Source organism: Amphibalanus amphitrite, unplaced genomic scaffold (assembly GCF_019059575.1).
Source record: "Amphibalanus amphitrite isolate SeventyFive unplaced genomic scaffold, NRLGWU_Aamphi_draft 000153F_arrow, whole genome shotgun sequence".
NCBI lineage: Eukaryota > Metazoa > Arthropoda > Thecostraca > Balanomorpha > Balanidae > Amphibalanus > Amphibalanus amphitrite.
In genome coordinates this window covers 183,507-201,154 of record NW_024881648.1, presented here as the reverse complement: position 1 = coordinate 201,154, position 17,648 = coordinate 183,507, and the positions used below count along the sequence as shown (strand labels likewise).

The window sequence follows — 17,648 nt, the reverse complement described above, 5'->3', positions numbered from 1 at the left end:
TTCCATCGGTCATCGTCCCCGTCTCCGGCGGCCCGATGACCCCGCCCTGGCTGTTATATCGCTCCCCCCTCCCCCTCCCCCACGGCAACAGGTGGGGACTGCCGACGGCCGAGCCATGCTGAGCTGCGGCGGACGCTGACCGTGTGTATTTTCCGATAACGTCGAGCTGCTATCACCGCCGCCGACGCCGTTACCGACGCGACCGCTGCCGCCAATCCTCTGATCAATGGCTACCCGACACTAAGTCGGCCGACCAAATGGGAGACGTGGAAACGAACTCGCAGGCCATCCATCCAGCCGGCAGCAAAACCGGGCCCGGCGCTAAAGCAAACCGTTTGTGACACGGTCAAAACAATCGGCGGCGCGGCGGCTGCCAAGGAAATCACCGACGGGCGCGGAGACGGTTCGCAGATATTCTCTGGACGCACGGCCGCGCTGGTCCAGTCACTGACCCCAGGCATTATTACATCTCCCTCTCAAGGCTTTTGTGTCATCCTGTTCCGTCCTCACGGATTAATCAGAAACCTCTCGTTTGCCCCACTACCAGTCGCGTTTCGTACCGGTCGACCGCGTGACCTCGGCCCAGGTCGGCCCGCCCCACCGGCCCCCGGCCCGCCACCGACGCTCATTAGCACGCTCTCACGCCGCGCCGCGATTTCATATCGATGCCAGGGCCGCGCGGCATCGCGAAAGCGATCTCGTACAATGCGCGCATTGATTCGTCGTAATGGGCCACCCGCCGGGGACGGCCGGGTAATGGCCGGTCCGACCGGCGCCCGTAAGCACGGTGATTGGGCTCCATTGACTTTCAATTTCGGCCGTCGGACTGGCTGGGACGGACGGCCGTGGTGATGGCTGCCGGCCGCCAGACGGCGACTCGATACGTGTGACCACCCGGGGACGGGGGCCGCGGGGAGCCGGGACAGATGGGAGCCTGGGGAGCAGCTGGGAGCAGGCATGTCTGAGGAGCTAACGGGAGCCAGCGAGCTTGGGGGCTGATGGAAGCCAGTGGCCTACTTAGGGAGTCCGGGAGCTGAGCCGATGGGAGCCACTGGTGCTGGGAGTCTGGAGCCATGTAGGAGCTATAGTCCGCGCCGGTTCTGAGACTTGAGAGCTAACCAAACAGACATGCTCGGGGAGTCTCGCAAGAACCGAAGGTCTGGAGGGAATGGACAGAACAGCGAGGCAAGTTGGGGAGTCGGGAGGCATCAGAAGAGAGCGGAGTCAGCTGAGGGGAGGGAGAGACTCGCTGAGTTGCCGGAGAGTCAGAGGGGAGATGAGCGTGCCGCGGAGCACGGAAGGGTCGGTAGGAGAGGGCCATCGAGAAGACGGAAATGGGCAGTTCCCTGTCCCGGGCTCCTTAGTGGACGAGAGGGGCGGTCAGCAAAGGGGAACCGATAGTGGTCAGAGGAGAGCGGTGTTAGCCAGAAGAAGCCGACAGAACTCTGAGAGGGGCGGCGAGGTGGGCACTGGCCAGAACACGAGTGTTGAAAAAACGTATCCATCTCCTCGGTTTTCTGAGTTCGTACTCGACAGCTGTATGTCGGTCAGGTCAGTATACCTTATTACCAGACCAGGGTTACTTTTACAGGAAAAGTCGAGAGGGGGAATAAAGTTCGGGGCAAGGGCGGATCCAGGGGCATCTGAAAGGGGGGCCCAATGCCATTAGGTTTTTGTTAGGATGGCGCCTGCAGAACCTTACCTACCCCCAAATCCTACTCTCTCCCCGTATTCTGGCCACTTTATATTGTTAGGTTGCCGAAAAATAAATTAGCTAAAAAATATATGTAGGTACCTACCTTGGCGGTAAGGGGCGGGGGAGGTCCCAACTTGACTGCGCCCTTGCAAATGTCAATCAGTAGTATCAACCTATTACCCTGGCCAAACATCAAGTAGCGCCTTTCTAAATAGAGAGAGGTTAACACGTGACTATTTTTGCTAGGCCAAGACCGATTGAAGGAACCTGGTTCGAAGGAAGACCCTTGGTTCGGAGAGGTCATGACCCCCGTCCCCCGCCGGTTTGTACGCCGACGTCTGTAGCGATATGTCAGTGATTGCGAAGAGACGGAAAAGACAAGACAAGAGACGGTCCCACCGACCATCCGATAGGTATCGGGTCAAATCTGGAGTTCCCGCTGCACTGAACGTAAAATGGTTGGATAGAACCTCAAATTGAAAATTATCTAAGGGCCAGCAACGTTGATTGATGACTAGAGTCTGATCAACGATGATTATAGAATCTGAGTAGCGAATTGATTGAAAATGGGCTCAAAAATACATTTTAAAGGGGGAAATTCCCCCTTTCCTCACTAGCCGTTCACGCACAATTTGAGAGGGGGAGCGGAATTTTCGAAGGGGGGAAATTCCCCTTTTCCCCCTTTAAAAGTTACCCTGCTTATTACCTACTGGTGCATTCACTGCGGTCTCGTTAATATTTTCAGCCGATATCGACAAATCTGGCCCAGTTTTACGTCATGGCACATGCAAGAACGTTTTGGCATTCATTAACCCATTTCGGGGATTGCGCTGTTGGTAATTTTCGCGAAGCGGGGTGACCGGCCGAGCCCACGGCCAGGTCAGATGCGGCCCGATAGCGGCCCCGTCGCTGGCGGCCGCTCTGACCGGCTACTGACACAGGTGTGAAACGCGCCATTGATGGATCGGGTCGGCAGGCATGACTGGCTACCTAGGAACGCGTAAGGTGTTTAGCCAGAACGGTGATCACCACCCCTGCACATGATGGAATGGGCGACGGTGGCTTATTTTCGGTCTCGCTTGGTGGGCCAGGCTAAATAAAGATTAAGTTGGTTGAACGCTAACATCAGCTTTATGTCGCCTGGATCTTTCGTTCGAAAGCGGTAATTTATGCATTGCTTTTCTTACGCACACGAATTGCCCGACGCATTTCTGATATGGATTGGCAGTGCTCATTTCGTCATAATAATGAGCTTCCAATCATGCGCGCACCGTGATTGTCAGCGATACATTTCACCGGCGCGTTACAATCGACAGGCACATTAGCGTTGTCGTGACGTTTCTGCAGAGATACCCAACGCGCACGACGGGCAGTATACTTTCAGGCAGCATCCTCGTGAACCTGCCTCGTCACCGCACACCTCCCGGAAGGAGCAGCCTGGCGCCATTCACGGCAGCGGCGTCATCACTGAATGACGGTGACGTCAGCCGGCCGTCGGCGTCATCACGTCATCCGATGGCGGCTGGAGTCGTGCTCGCGGGCAGGATGATGACTCTGTTGGCTTACCTTCTCGGTCCGACTCATCGCATGGGCGGTTCACGTTTCCTCAGTGAGCGCACCTGACCGTGGCCGAGACGGGCGCCGCTCACTGGCCGTCTGTGACGTCACCGGATATCGTTTGGTGACGTCACCCGCACCGTGGGGTCAGTCATGCCACATGTGCAATGTGCATTTACAACGCTGTGTCGGCTTCTGCTGCTAGGAGATGGTCCGAGACACAGATGTTTGTGGCTGAGATAAAACGACATTTTGACGGCCTTGATTTTGATGAATATCTATTTGATGACGCCAGAAGCAGCCTCTCTAGGTATGCCCATCGCTGCACGTCAGCGTGTGTACTTGCAGATAGTTCCTGATAGTACTTATGATAGTACACCGAGCGGGTGAAGACGGTGGCACAGTCATTAACGGAGCGTCGCTGTGAGCATAGGGCTCTGCCATACCGAAGGTGTCTTTCTAAGACAGTTCTCGGCCTTGTTGAATGGTTGAAACTCGGGGAAGCGTTCCAACCTCTTTCCTGAAGACGGTCACCGAGAGGACATTGGCAGTGACTGACGGCGCGCAGGCTGCAGATCTTCCCAACAGTGGGAGCATGTGAAAGTCCTGCCAGCAGCCAGCGCAGATCGTCTGAAGATGAGGTTGACACCCGCCAGCTCGGGTCGTGTGGCCTCAATGGTGGTGTTGATGTCGCTGCTGGCTGTCAGCTTGGGCTGTAGCGAGTCTTCCATCGCCCGACTCTCGTGCTGCAAAGTTCAACCCAGCTTCGACGGGACTGAGGAAATCGTCTGTGTCTGTCCTGATCTAAAAGAGGTGAGAACCACAGTACCTACCTAAGTTACTTTGCGCTTTGTAGATGCTGCACTTAGGTTTGCGAGGGGAAGGGGAATCACAACTTTATGACCTTATAGGGGGTGATCTGGATCTTGCGAGTCATCAATCATAGTGTAATAGGTAGAAACGATGTGCGCTAAGGTGTCAGGAGGCGTTATGAACTGTGACTGTCCTTTCTGTTTTCTGTTAAAAGCCACCTTTTTATATGAACATTTGGAACATTTAGCCGTGCCCTTATGAGCGTAGCATGTCCCTGTTACTCCGCGCCCCTTAGCGCCACGGAGCGTCACGGGACCAGCAATAATAAAATTGTTAGAATACAGTAGAATCCGCTTAATAAATCCACCTTGGTGAAACGGCGTTTTGGATTTATTAAGCGGTGGCTTTATTAATCGGGGTCAGTTATGCTTCTATGGAGACATCCGTGAATAGCTCAAGTGGCCACAATAAGCGGCTGGATTTATTATCCGAGGATTTATTAAGCGGGTTCTACTGTATAATGTAAAATTGTAAAGTAACTTGTCTCTGTTTGTGTCGCTGGTTTCAGATGGTGCTGACACCAGACTCCATCCCGGAAAGCGTCACGTCTGTGAGCATCTCCAAGCTGTCCAACCTCACCATCGGTGGCGACTCGTTCTACAAGCTGAACTCACTCATCGACTTGAAGCTGCAAGACATCGGGAATGTCACTGTGGAAAGTAGTGGGCTGAACTTGCCTGAGAAAAATCAGCTGCATTATTTCTCTGCCAGAGATATTGGGTTCCTTCGCATTCACATTCACGCTTTAAAAGGGACGTGGAGGGACCTTTCAGCGACAACAATTACATTCGAGGACATCAAAAAGCTGGACATTGCCTCCAGAGGATTCAGCTATACCACCAGCCGTGATGGCCCAACCGTGATCATCCGGAATATCGCAAACCTTACATTGGCCTCAGAGGCCCTTGACGCCCGCATCAGAGAACTTCAGCTAGAAAAGGTTGTCATGCAAGAATGCTCCGAAAGAACTTTTGACAACAAGATCGGCTCCGTTAAGCTGAGCAGCGTGAACATATCAGAACTCGAAAAGCGATGTTTCCACGGAGTAGGAGAACTCGGCGTCAGTTCAACTAGTGGAGTTCACATCACCTCGAGCTCGCTGGGCACTGTACATCGAGAGGCGTTTTCTGGAAGCATGAAAAGCATTAAGCTACAGGAAAACACCGAGGTTGGAAGTGTGACTGAAAACGGATTTCAAGTGGATGTCAAGGATTTCTGCATCGAAGATTCCAAGATCGGTACCCTAAGCTCTGGAAGTCTATCGGTCACATTCATGGACACGTTTTCTGTGAAGGAAGTAGGCATCGAACATCTCCGCAAGGGCGCGTTCAGAGGCGTCAAAGCGACGCCGCATCGAACCCCTACAGTAAGCCTGGACGCCCTAGTGATCGAGAATGCAGAGCCCGGATCGTTGTCTTTCCAGCGCTGTCTGCACGTGGAGGCCTCTGACCTTGACATCCAATCGTCCGACGTGGAGAGATGTCCCACAGAACAGTGGACTCGCGGGCTAATGGGGCTTGATGCCCAGCAGAAGGTGTTTGCTGATGTGTACAGCTTATACAGTTGTTTGCACGACAGTAACAGCCCGTGCGTTAAGGATACTAAACGCTGGCAAACACTGCTTGTCGAGGACAGTTCATGCGACTACGCAACCGGGAAGGAGGATGAGAAGATCGATAGTAATGTTCATGGTCAAGAAAAAGGTGCGAATGTGGACTGGGACGATGGAGAGAAAAGTGTTGGGGATCAACAAGGATCATTCAATAGAAACGTTCAAGAAGAGAACAAAACTGACGCGAGTAAATCAAAAGGCGCTAATGAGACTCAAAGAGGCGATTTTCAAACTGAAGATGAAATCAGAAGAGAAGCGGACGCAGCGGTGGAAGACGAAACTGACATGGAGGAAAAGAAAGGCACCGGAAAGGAGAGTGACACGAGCGGAGGACAGGCGAATGACGATCGGACCAGCACTCACGAGCAAGACCCTGATGCCCGGACGCCATCAGCAAACAGCCCATTGTCTGGCCTTTGGCCAGTACTCATTGTGATTTCATTCTGGGTGTTAATTTTGGGTGGCGCTTGGTGCAGGCGGGGTAGGCCGACGCAAACCATCTATCGTCAAACAAATGCGGACTCTCAGGGTGACTTTTTGATGGGTGAACGTCCTAGAGAGAACGACGCTGTTGAACAACCAAACCAATAAGAACAGGCGGCCATGAGACGAAACACTGAGCCTGTCCTTAGAAGTGGCCGAAGTAGTTCACTGATTTATTTGAGACAATTCGAACATCAGTTGCCACCACGCGAGCCAAGGTCTCAAATAGAATAATAAGAAATTGTTCCTGGCCGGTAACCACAGGATATCGCTTCTCAGCTTTCGGCATATCAACGAGCCCGCCCCCCCCCCCATTCTAGTCTCTAGATCCTCCCGACTGAACGCTGCTCTGCCCCCCCCCTGCGTGTGAGAAACGGTGCAGGCAAGCGCAGCTTTCTGTTTCGCTTTCTGTATGTGTACGAGCATTTATGTAAGTTAGCCGCTTCAAGTAGTTATCTGATGCTCTTCCCGTGACTTGTCCAGCTTGTCTGTTTAACGTTAAGCAGCTTTATTTGCAGTTGGCTTCTGATTTATATGTGGATCGGAGATAATTTGTGATTTGTTGTGCTTGGAGTGATTGAGGCGCGGCTCAAAGTGTGCGCCTAATTAACATCCTTTCCCTTATTAAGCGATCGATGTGGCGTTCAAAATAGCCGGTGATGTTTTGGTGATTACTGATTGTTGTAGCTGTCCTTGCATCCATATTAAGCTACATGTATGTATGTAGCTATGTAGTTTAATAGTGAACAAATATGCGTTGTGATTGAGGGTATTGTAATGCTTTATTATGTGCGTATATATATTATATATATATATATATATATATATATATATATATATATATATATATATATATATATATATATATATATATTTGATATGGCCAAATTAACCATCAATAAAATGCAAACCTCTCTGTTAGCTGTTAGTTTTATTTCGCTCGAAAGCTTGAATGGCGACATGGATCCGCGTGCCGCCAAATACTTATTGTTTTTTTTTTTAACTCTCGCCCACACATGGGGGGGGGGAGAGGTGGTTGCCGCCCCCCCCCCCCCCATGTATTTTTTCTGCTCTGCACTCAACATTTTTAGAGCTAGAAGCCTGATTTGTCGTATAGTTGCTCCTCTACTGTTCGCCAGATCCCTTGAGACCCTAATTTTTCGCGATTATTTTTAAATGCGTGGAGGAATTTCAACCAAGCTCAGGACATGGCCGTTTCAAGACAGGCCGAAACTTTTACAATTTAGATATTTTATCGCCATTTCAATATTTCAGGCACTTGTCATTGACTCGTAATGTTAACTGTTTTTCCATCCTGGATAGAGGCTTTCTACGTCATATGACATTAGGCTCCGCCCACGACTGCGGCATTGACCCGTGCCCATCAGCGACCTCTGTACAAACGACACCCCTGCCATCTGTGAAGGACTATGAATTTCGCTGACGCTTCACGTGCTATGAGTCAATTGCAGCAGACGGTCAAGTAAATGTTAGGCTCTTGTTGACTCTTGTATATAGGACCAAGAGGACCATCACTCCTCAACCTACTACTCAGTCGTGCTTCGAACAAACGTTAACGATTCCTAACAAATACGATTTTCGATGTAGGGTATCTGTTTGAAATACGAGCGAGCCGTATGATGTGAAGCTCAGGCAATTAACTTATTATTGCGTTGTTCGATGGTTGCATAGCGATGTACCTACAAATCGGCAGCTACTTGGTGACATCCGACATCCCATTATCGCATTATCTGCAACGCCATAGGCTTTAAATACAGGTGAATATTTCCTAACCTTATGTCAGTTATATGCCATCTGCCCGTCATATGCAGCTTATAAAAAAAAATATATCAGCGAACATATCAGCATTGTAGAAGCAATGCGCATTGAGCATTTATGACTCCTTAGTCATCATGTCGCTCTCTGGGCACTGTCAGCCAAGACGCTACGCACAACTCCGCCGGCTTTCGGCACCGCTCGACCGTCGCCCGTCCCCGCTCCCCGCCACAGCGAGAGTGACCGCGCGCCGGCCCGAAACCGCCGCAGGCCAAGACCACAGAGGCGGGGCTTAGCTGTGACGTCATAACGTATCACAGACTGACTGGTGATAGCCTCTACACACCGGATGAAAATCTTGCTCGAAATTTAACATTACGAGTCAATGACAAGTGCCTGAAATATTGAAATGGCGATAAAATATCTAAATTGTAAAAGTTTCGGCCTGTCTTGAAACGGCCATGTCCTGAGCTTGGTTGAAATTCCTTCACGCATTTAAAAGTAATCGCGAAAAATTAGGGTCTCAAGGGGTCTGGCGTTAACAGTAGGCTCTATCCTTTCTTGATGCTCACTGAAAATTTCAAGTTTCTGTAGTTCTTGGTTTCGGAGATATGACCTTGTTCTTCAGGTCATGTCATGACCCAAATGAAAAATACCTAATATCTTGCGTTGGCTATGGGTCTTGTGAGCTTTTGACACCTTGATTTCGGCCTTTTTTGCCAGTCTTACCTCCCACCTGTCATGGAACATGTTGTTCGACGATGTACAGATGTCAAGGTCAGGGTTAAGGTCAACCTAGCTCATCTAAGATAATTGCGTTTTAGGCAAGCTGAATTTACTTTTCGTGAAGTTTCTTTGACTATATTTTTGGTAAAACCTTCTCGTTTCATGACCTCATGTAATATGGACACATAAACAATCGGTGCACACATCAGTATACACACAGACACACACACAGACATACAAACACACTGGTGGATCCAGGGGGGGGGGGGCGGCAGGGGCTAAAGCCCCCCATTCGAAACTCGACAGGGGCGGCAATATGAATTAGCCCCCCCCCCCAAATGCACCGGAATTGGTCATTAAAATGATTGATTGCTGGTAAGTTCCAGCCTTCAATAATGAAGTTCCTTTAGAAACTCCTTTCCGCTGTTAAGTTGGTAGCGATTTGGCAGTTATTCAAGGATGGAAAAGTGGCGCCCAACTGACTTTCAGCGTCGGAGATTTATCCTAGGTAAAGTTTTTTGGGACACCCTGTACAATTGTGACAGATTGCAGGTGTAAAATGACCATCGACGCAAATGCTTACTGTCAGTAAAATTGGAAGTGGGAAATAGCTCTTAATAAATGGGGATGAGAGTAGGTACAAAGTAATTTTCATTTGGATGTCAGTTCGCACCCAAATCGACAAATTTTGGGATACTGCTGTGACCTGGACTGGAAGGTCAACCAATGACCAAGAACCCTAAAATCGGGTACCATCGGCTTCCTCTCGTTACTCACGGGCGACACGCTTGTTTTTTCCGCGAAGCTCTAGCTTGATCAGGGGCCGAACGGCAGGGGTGTCCAACCGACACCTCCCAGCCCGCGAAGGCTGCGCCAAGCACCGACCCGAAGTGGGCTAACTGGTCAACAAAAGCAATTTTAACCCGCGCCCCGTAGGGGGGGCCGAAACGCCCCCCCCCCTTGTCCTTTTCCGCCGATATCTCCTAAACGGCTGGAGATATCGCCACCAAGCTTTCAGGACCCCTCCGGCATCAATTTTACACATTGTGATCAACAAATTTTCCAGAGGCTATGATAGGTTGGCCACAAATGACGTCAGAATGACGTCATGTTCTGCCATTTTCGACCGAAAAAAGACCTTCGCGAGAAGAGCTGTCAGGCCTACAGCTTTAAAGATACAGAAAAATGATCAAGACATAAAAGGTGTAGAATTGACAGGGCTACAAAACTGTTATCTCGGATTTTGAAATTTTTGAGTTTGGACCCCAAAAATCAAAATGCAATTTTTTGGATATATTAACCAAAAAATCCAAAAAGTTTTTTGAGTTTCGAAAAAACCGGAATATATGTGATAGTATCAACCGTCTTCTATCTACATACCAACTTTCAGATCGATACCTCGTTTTTTGGCAAAGTTATAGCGTAAAAACTGTTCAAAAATGATGACGTCAAATTGTCAAACTCAATTTTTGGCAATTCTAGACCTCGTAGAGCAAAACAAAGACCACCATTAGACTCCCCGTGACGAGCTGCATCGAATCGATACCCATTTTATGCAAAAATATCAACTTTGAAATTTGACCTAATTAGACCTGACATTGACCTGACCTTCACCAAAACTTGACCTTGGCTGGCCCCAAAGGCTGCCTAACCCACATAATCGCATTTGTCATGTAAAATGGACCATAAAACATGTATCACACGACACTTTCATTTTGTGACCCCCAGTGACCTGACCTCTGTGACATGACCTGGTATCAGTGACCTCAGATAGCGAAGTATGTGTTTGACGAACAATGTACCATCGATGGTTTCCAATAAATTACTAAATTAATTAATAAAATAAATTGGCTGTGAGCCGCTGTCACCGTCATGCAGACACCGTCACCGTCGTTCACCGTCACAGACTTTGTCACCGTCACTGTCACCGTCAAAGACATCGTCATCGTCACCGCGACGTTTCGGCCCGGTCGGCCATCGACCGCGGTTCTGTCACGGGCCGTGCAGCTGGGCACGGCGGCTGGCTCACGGCCCATGCAGCTGGACACGGTGCGTGCCGGGGCCCGTGCGTGTCACCCGGCACTAAAACCGACCTTTGGCTGCGGAACCGGCTGGCCGACGCGCCGAGCAGCGCCCCAGTCGCCGCCGGTGATGATACATGGCTCCGGACGGCGGCAGCGACGCGGGGCTGACGGTGGTGGCGGTAGCGAATGGTAGCAGCAATGGTAGCCGTAGCGATGGAGGTAGGGACGCGGTCAGGCACGCACACAGGATTTTTGAATGAGAGGGGCACGACCTGCGAACTGAGCCCCCCATGCCGAAGGCCCCCCCCAAAAAAAAAGTTCTGCCTACGGGGTTATATTTCGGTTGGTTTGAAGCTTGAGCTTTTGTCAATGCATGGTAAAACAATTTTTTTTCGGTATCAGCTTAATTTTCAGAACATTTATATTTTTACGCTAGCATATTTTATTCAAATGCGACTCAGGGCCGGTACAAATTCCTAATCATCTGTAGCACGCTACATCTTGACCATCTAACGTAGTATCTTTTCGGCACGGCCGGCCCGGTGACGCGCAGCTGAGCAGAGCGCTGCCGCACGCTTCCCTCCCTTGTCATTATTCCCTCCCTCCTCCCACCCGTCCCCAGGTCCACCCTCCCCAATCATTTCTCACTGTCCGCACAGAATGGGCCGCCATTAAACTCCAATTAAGACAAGCACCTCTGAAGACAGTCACATCAGGATGAGTCATTGGTAGTCATTACAAAGCAGCTGAAGCTACAAGCAAACGTCGGCACACTGTGAGACCACGCGCAGGCTTAAGGCACGTAGCACATTGGGTCTCACGTAGCCATGGTAGCACAACAGTGCGTCTCACTGCAACGGAATCTGCTAAACTTAGCAAACAGCCTCCGAAACAGACGTAGTTCAGGACGTCTCCACTGCGGACAGAAAGCGCTGTTGTCCGAAACAAACGTAGTTCAGCGGTGCGAGCGACTTTAGCGAGTGTCATTTGAGCGAACGTCATTTGAGCGAACCATTTTCAGCGAATGTCAATTCAGCGATTATCAAGTTAAGCGATTATCAAATATAGCGATTATCAATTTTAGCGAAAGCTATGTTTCAGCGACATCTATTTCGTCGACTACAATTTGAGCGACTGTCATTTCAGCGAAACACTTCATCGTCCCGTAACGGTGTATTTGTTTTTTACTTTTGCGAGCGTACGTACAACCAATGTAATTCCGGAACTTTTCATGGTTATCCGGAACTGGATGGCGGATGTCACGTTCAAAGTTCAGACATTAAGCTCCAAATTCAATGCCACATTTCTCAAAAATTCCAGCGGTTCGATTTCACCCCCCTGCTGTTTGCCAATAATGGTGACCAAACGTTTGTTCAGAGATTCATATTGCTTGTGCTGTTTTTCGCGAAATTCCCCCGCTTGAATTTGGATCAGTTCCCCATGTTGTAAAATTTGTTCTTGCCCCAAGCAAGAACAAATTGGGCTTGGCTGGAAATGCTTCACTTGATGTTCTTTTCCTTTGGAGTGTTCTTCTGAGATTTCGTCTTGGAGGGAGGGCTGTAAGGGCTTCATCCGAAAGATTGATCATTGTGCTGCTAATGACTCTTCTTGGTGGAACGTCAGGATTTGAAACAGAATTTTCCTTTGCTGCACAAACGGCTGCAGCAGCGGCAATTTTGGCGGGATTCGGGGCATGGGAATGTTCTCCTGTTTCGATCGGATTTTTTCGTGATGAACGGTAGTCGATTTCGGTGGTCAGGCGACCCTTGCATTTTGCAACATCACAACGCCAATTTATAGAATTTAATGAAGTTTTGTCCAGACGGTAGCCATATCCATTGTATCCAATTTTGTCTTTACCCCTGGTTGATTTAAAGACTGTGATCATGACTTATGATATGAAAACAAAAATTTAACAACGAAACGTTGCAAGATCAATGATTAAAAGTTGCAGAATGAAACCAGATATTGTTGTGGTTTCCAAGCTTAAAAGCAAATTTTTAATTTGCCGCGCGCAGCTTGAAGCATGACACATACCAAGTGGGTATTCCAAAGGCAAGAATTCCCGAAAAGTAGCAAATGATTGACTTCCGTCGCGTTCGGTTTCGCTGTAACAGTATTCGCTCAATTGGTCCCGCATTGACCTCCATATATTCGCTCAATCTGGTTTCGCTGATTCTGGTCCTCGCTTAAGTTGATAATCGCTGTGATTGAGTTCGCCGACTTGACAATCGCTGAAAAAGTCAATCGCTTAAATTGATAATCGCTGAAAAGGCTTCGCTCAAATGTCGTTCGCTGAAATGACGCTCGCTCAGGTGTCGCAGAACCGTAGTTCAGGACGTCCCCACCGCGGACAGAAGGCGCTGTTCTACAGACCCTCCCAACCAAGATGACGTCAGTGGGTGGAGCAAGAGTGACGTCACAAGGGGCGTTGCCGGCAGACGAAACGGAAGGAAACAAAAGTTTGAATAAAGTGAAATTGAAGAATCAAAATTAAAACTCGAAAATCACCAACCTTTCGGGGATTGGTTTATGCCAGCGACTACTAAGATGATAAAGCACTCAACACGAAGACGATTCGACGGCCAAAAATAGCAGACACAGAGGAGCAAGGTGACTAAACAGGACAGAGGGCGCCATCTTACGGGCCCACCCACAAGAGGAAGGCAGAGGAAGATGACGGCGCAAGGGCGTGGCAGTCACCCCCTCCCCCCAAGCTATAAAAGGGTGCACCACCCAACCAGAGGGGGAGATACAGTCGAGCAGCCGAGAGTCACAGTCTGCAGCCGGAGCCGGAGACGCCATCTGGGAGCCGCCGTCAGTCCGGGGTCACCCGCGAGAAGTCTCTTCAGTTCGAGCGCAGAGGAACTCCAGAATGTGAGTGCTGTTGAAAAGTCTGCTCTATCCCTGATCCTTGCCCCCCCCCCCTCTGCCCAGCTTGCCGTGCCCGTGACGACTGCCAAACATTTTTGGTTGCCATAAAATGCACTCTCAATTGGAATTGGAAAACTTAAATTACTTTGAACTTATTGGTCCAGACACCCTAGTAGCACATTAGGATCTGAATTTCGAAGTCATGTCAGAGCCGCCAGTAAATACGTTATTGTCAGTTGGAGTGCGGGATACATCGCGATTAGGTCGAGAACGGGATGCTAAAATTTGAATAAGCAGCTCAGTGTCACGAACGCTGAAATCGATGACCGGATGCGTAACAGCGTTGAAACGTCTTTGTCTTTGGTCAAACTGGTTCGTTTGATTTATTATCGGCGGTGGCCAGGCGCAATTTGAGGTTGGAACGTTTGTGAAATTAAGGGTTTAGATTCGTGCTGTACTCACTAAAAGTTGCATTGCGAAATCATTGGTAATATGACTGTAGGAATTAATTGCGAAGTCGAAATCAATTGTAGAACAGGTAAATACGGTTGAAAAGGAATGTACTATTTTAAGGTGGCGACTGATTCATGCAATCGATCTATGAATAAGGCTATAAGTTATGATTTTCGACAGATACGAATGCTTGAGCTTACGGCGGAATTTCTTCTGTTACTTAGGTGCAGAGTTGAGAGTAGTGGTTTGAGGTCGACGGTTTGACACTTTGCGACTTTAGATGGTCCTTGTACTTACCGTCAGTGAAATTGCGAAATGTCGTGTAACAGGTAGCTGTAGAATTGTTTGTGGTTAGAACTAATATGCGACTAATATAGGTACCGATCGCTGTGCTTCTGTAGAATAAATACTAGAAAGGACCATCTTTGTTGGGGAACGATTAAAGGGGACAGGAATTTAATAGAAAAAAAAACTTACGTGGAATGGAGCTGATGAGATGTCGAACAGGGAGATATTGCAGCGATATTTTACCAGATTCACACTCACTGACACATTCGTTGAATCTACCCGGCCCGGAGAGACCGCACACACCAGTACTGCACCGCGAGTGATGACGCGCCCATCGCGGCGCGGCCTTGACAACTGTCGACTGTCGACGCGGCGCTGGCCGGCGCCGCGGTAATCATCGTTCGCGACGCGGGACCGTGCGCCGCTAGATGGCACACGAGGGCAGCGTCGGGAGTGGAGCAGCGGCCACAGTAGGGCAGTGGGCTAACCGTAATTGGGCGCGTGCGGTAGGTGAAGGTCATCGTAGGTATAGGAACATGGTTAGTTGTGGAAGTTGCCACGGGATAAGAACGTAAACAGTTACTGCATAATTATAAATACGACATGCTATGTAATATCTAGACTGCAGTTCGTTTAATGTGCATTGTTTACTGTTGATAGGATGATTTAAATTAGATTTCCTCTGAAAAGCTAGCGATCCGTATCCGTATGACAATATTCTGGCATTCTATAAAGATAAATTGTATAGGTAACTAGTAGTCCATCAGAAACTGCCACCAGAAACTATCGAGCGAGTTTCAAGGACTCATTTCCGTTTGAGCACTCAGTAATTTACTATGATACGGCGGTCACAACCAGACGACAGATCCGTGCGTACTAATTGGTTCTAGATCATCTGATTAAATCAAGAGCGGTTCAAGGTCTGCTAGGGTTGTATACGAGAACTGATGATTAGGTTCACGCGTACAGCAGCAATTAGGACTTGAGATTACGATTTGGTTTGGATAAATAATGCGTTTTTGTTCTTCGCGTTCTTGCGAGTTAGCGCCAATGATTACTCCACCAATATTGGCACAGGGCATTGTGAGGCACAGACGGCTTGTTTGCCCGTCTCCTATGGCGTAACGTTTACCAGCATGACTGTATGAGACACAGATGCACTTCTCTAAACCCACGTCCAGACCGGAATAATAAGAGGGACACACCGTCACGTACGCAGGGCATATGCACGTTTTCCGCCAGTGGTACCGGCCACTGTTAATTTCCCGCTTAGGTAATACTGGGTAACGAGGCAGTGAGAGGTTTCTATGGCAGAGGAAAGGAGAAGACTGGTACAGTGCAGTCGGAGAGTAAGTTGGAGCTATGCCAAAGGTAAGAAGCCGAAGGTCAGGGGTGAGTCACCCAAAGGGCGGATAAGGCATGCTGTAGTGTCCCGAATAAGTCCTCATACTTATTTTGTAAGGGTACCTTAATCGGTACTGGACAGCCTCAGGGGAGGTAACGATGTACTCCAGGACACGTAAGGCCTTGAAAGTAAATCCCAGGGTTTAAGGAGAGTTCCTGAGGAGAGTTCCAGGATATGAACGGTGGTCCCTGGGTCGTGCACGGAGGTGTTACACGCGGACCGGAAGAGGGCATAGGTAATCTCTCCCGGATAGAGAGATCAGTCGGATGTAAATCGTGTATGTGTGTACCATAAGTCTATCGGACGTGTGGGAATCCCATAGATTAGTAGGGTGGATATTTGTACATATTTATTCTGGACGGCCCTGCGATAAGTATCTTTGTCGCCGGTTAGCGGAGCATGCAAATGGATTTCGGAAGGAGACATTTATCTCGCCGGGGAGATCGTCGTCAGCCAGACACCTAACACTATCGGAGGGAATTTCGGGGCTGCTAAATCGATTGGGGTGAGTGAATGGAGGGCAAATGTTTTGTGTAAATGAGCGTAAGAATGATGAAGGATACATCTTAGGATAAGGCCGATAGGAGTTAAGCAGAACTCAGGTTGGGCAGTTGAGCTAATGATTCTCGAGGGCAACTAAGCTAGCAACGCTAATACGAACTAAGTGGGCAATTTTCGTAATGGGGAGGCCAGTAATATAGGAATGGGTGACTGGACGAATGATCACATTCAATTAATCAATTTAATTACCACCCATATGTTTGGCAGTGGTCATCGGGACTTCGAATGCCCTGTCCTTCACCTGCCCAACTGTGCCGCAAACCCAGCTGATCGGATCCCTCTATCCCTAATCCGAGCAGTGAAGAAGCATCTCGTGCATCATGGTCTATACAATGAACAGAATCATCAAGCCTCTAAATCGAAAAGCATCTTCCATCAGATGCATTTGTACGCAAGGTGGATCTATGTCTACATCTCTCCCAGGTGGACGTCATCTTTAGATCCCTATCAGGTGGATTCGATCTATCTCAAGATCTCTATCTGGATGCCCACATCTCCATCAGGTGGATCTCATCACCATCTGGATCCCTCTCTATAGCTATCTCAGGATCTCTTCAACGACTCTCAAGCTCCCCTGTATCACAAGCTCTACTATCGAGTTCATTACAGCAGCAAATTGTTATCTGTTCTTCTACAACCAACTGAATTCAGAGGACCGCGGTGCTGGATCAACCGCGAAGATACAGCCCCTCTATTCTTCTTCTTTCTTTACCTTGCTACAAATGGCGCCCATAACGTGGGGCTTTGATAATTCTCAAATTGTGAAGCTGGTAGACTGGCACAAGCCGCCGAACCCGAGGTTGATGAACTGGTAGTCAACGGTACGGAGAAGAAGAAGAAGTTGAAGAATTGAGCAGGTGTTCGAACTACTGACAGCTGTGGAAATGAACGTGCTGCAGGGGTCGACGTGAAGGAAGAGGATGAGCTAAAGAAAGCTGTGGGAAGATGATGAAGCCTATGATGGCGGCTGATGAGATGAAGTGGTTTTACGAATACTGAAAAGGACATAGACGAAGTTGTTGAAGATAAGATAAGGAAATGAAGCTGTCCCATGAAACAATGCATCAGATTAATACAGAAGTCAGGCCAAAACTGAAACTTGACAATTGTTTTATCAGCATATCAATTCTTCTACGGTCTGCTGTACGACAAGGACAAGTGAAGGTCATCTACTGTGTTGTAAAGAAGATCGAACTTTCTCGAAAATTGATGAACAAGAGAACAGGCAATATCAGAAACAGAAGAGGAAGAAGAACCGGCGGAATTCTCGGGTTTTACTCGATCAAAATCAAACACGGTCGTCTTCACCAAACAGCCAAG

General features: G+C 48.8%; 1 protein-coding gene across 2 annotated transcripts; it reads left to right on the top strand.

The window, feature by feature from the left end:
• The first annotated feature begins 3,650 nt into the window (after window positions 1–3,650).
• LOC122383053 lies at window positions 3,651–7,029 on the top strand. 2 transcript variants are annotated; one of them, XR_006256765.1, is made up of 2 exons: window positions 3,651–4,066; window positions 4,635–7,029. XR_006256765.1 is itself a non-coding variant. In XM_043369150.1 (2 exons), exon 2 carries the CDS (start codon window positions 5,073–5,075, stop codon window positions 6,327–6,329), a length of 1,257 nt encoding a protein of 418 aa, XP_043225085.1. In that variant the 5' UTR covers window positions 4,043–4,066; window positions 4,638–5,072; the 3' UTR covers window positions 6,330–6,521. The 2 variants fall into 2 exon arrangements, 1 of the variants encoding a protein (XP_043225085.1); XM_043369150.1 differs by having other exon boundaries at window positions 4,043–4,066; window positions 4,638–6,521.
• Window positions 7,030–17,648: the final 10,619 nt, after the last annotated feature.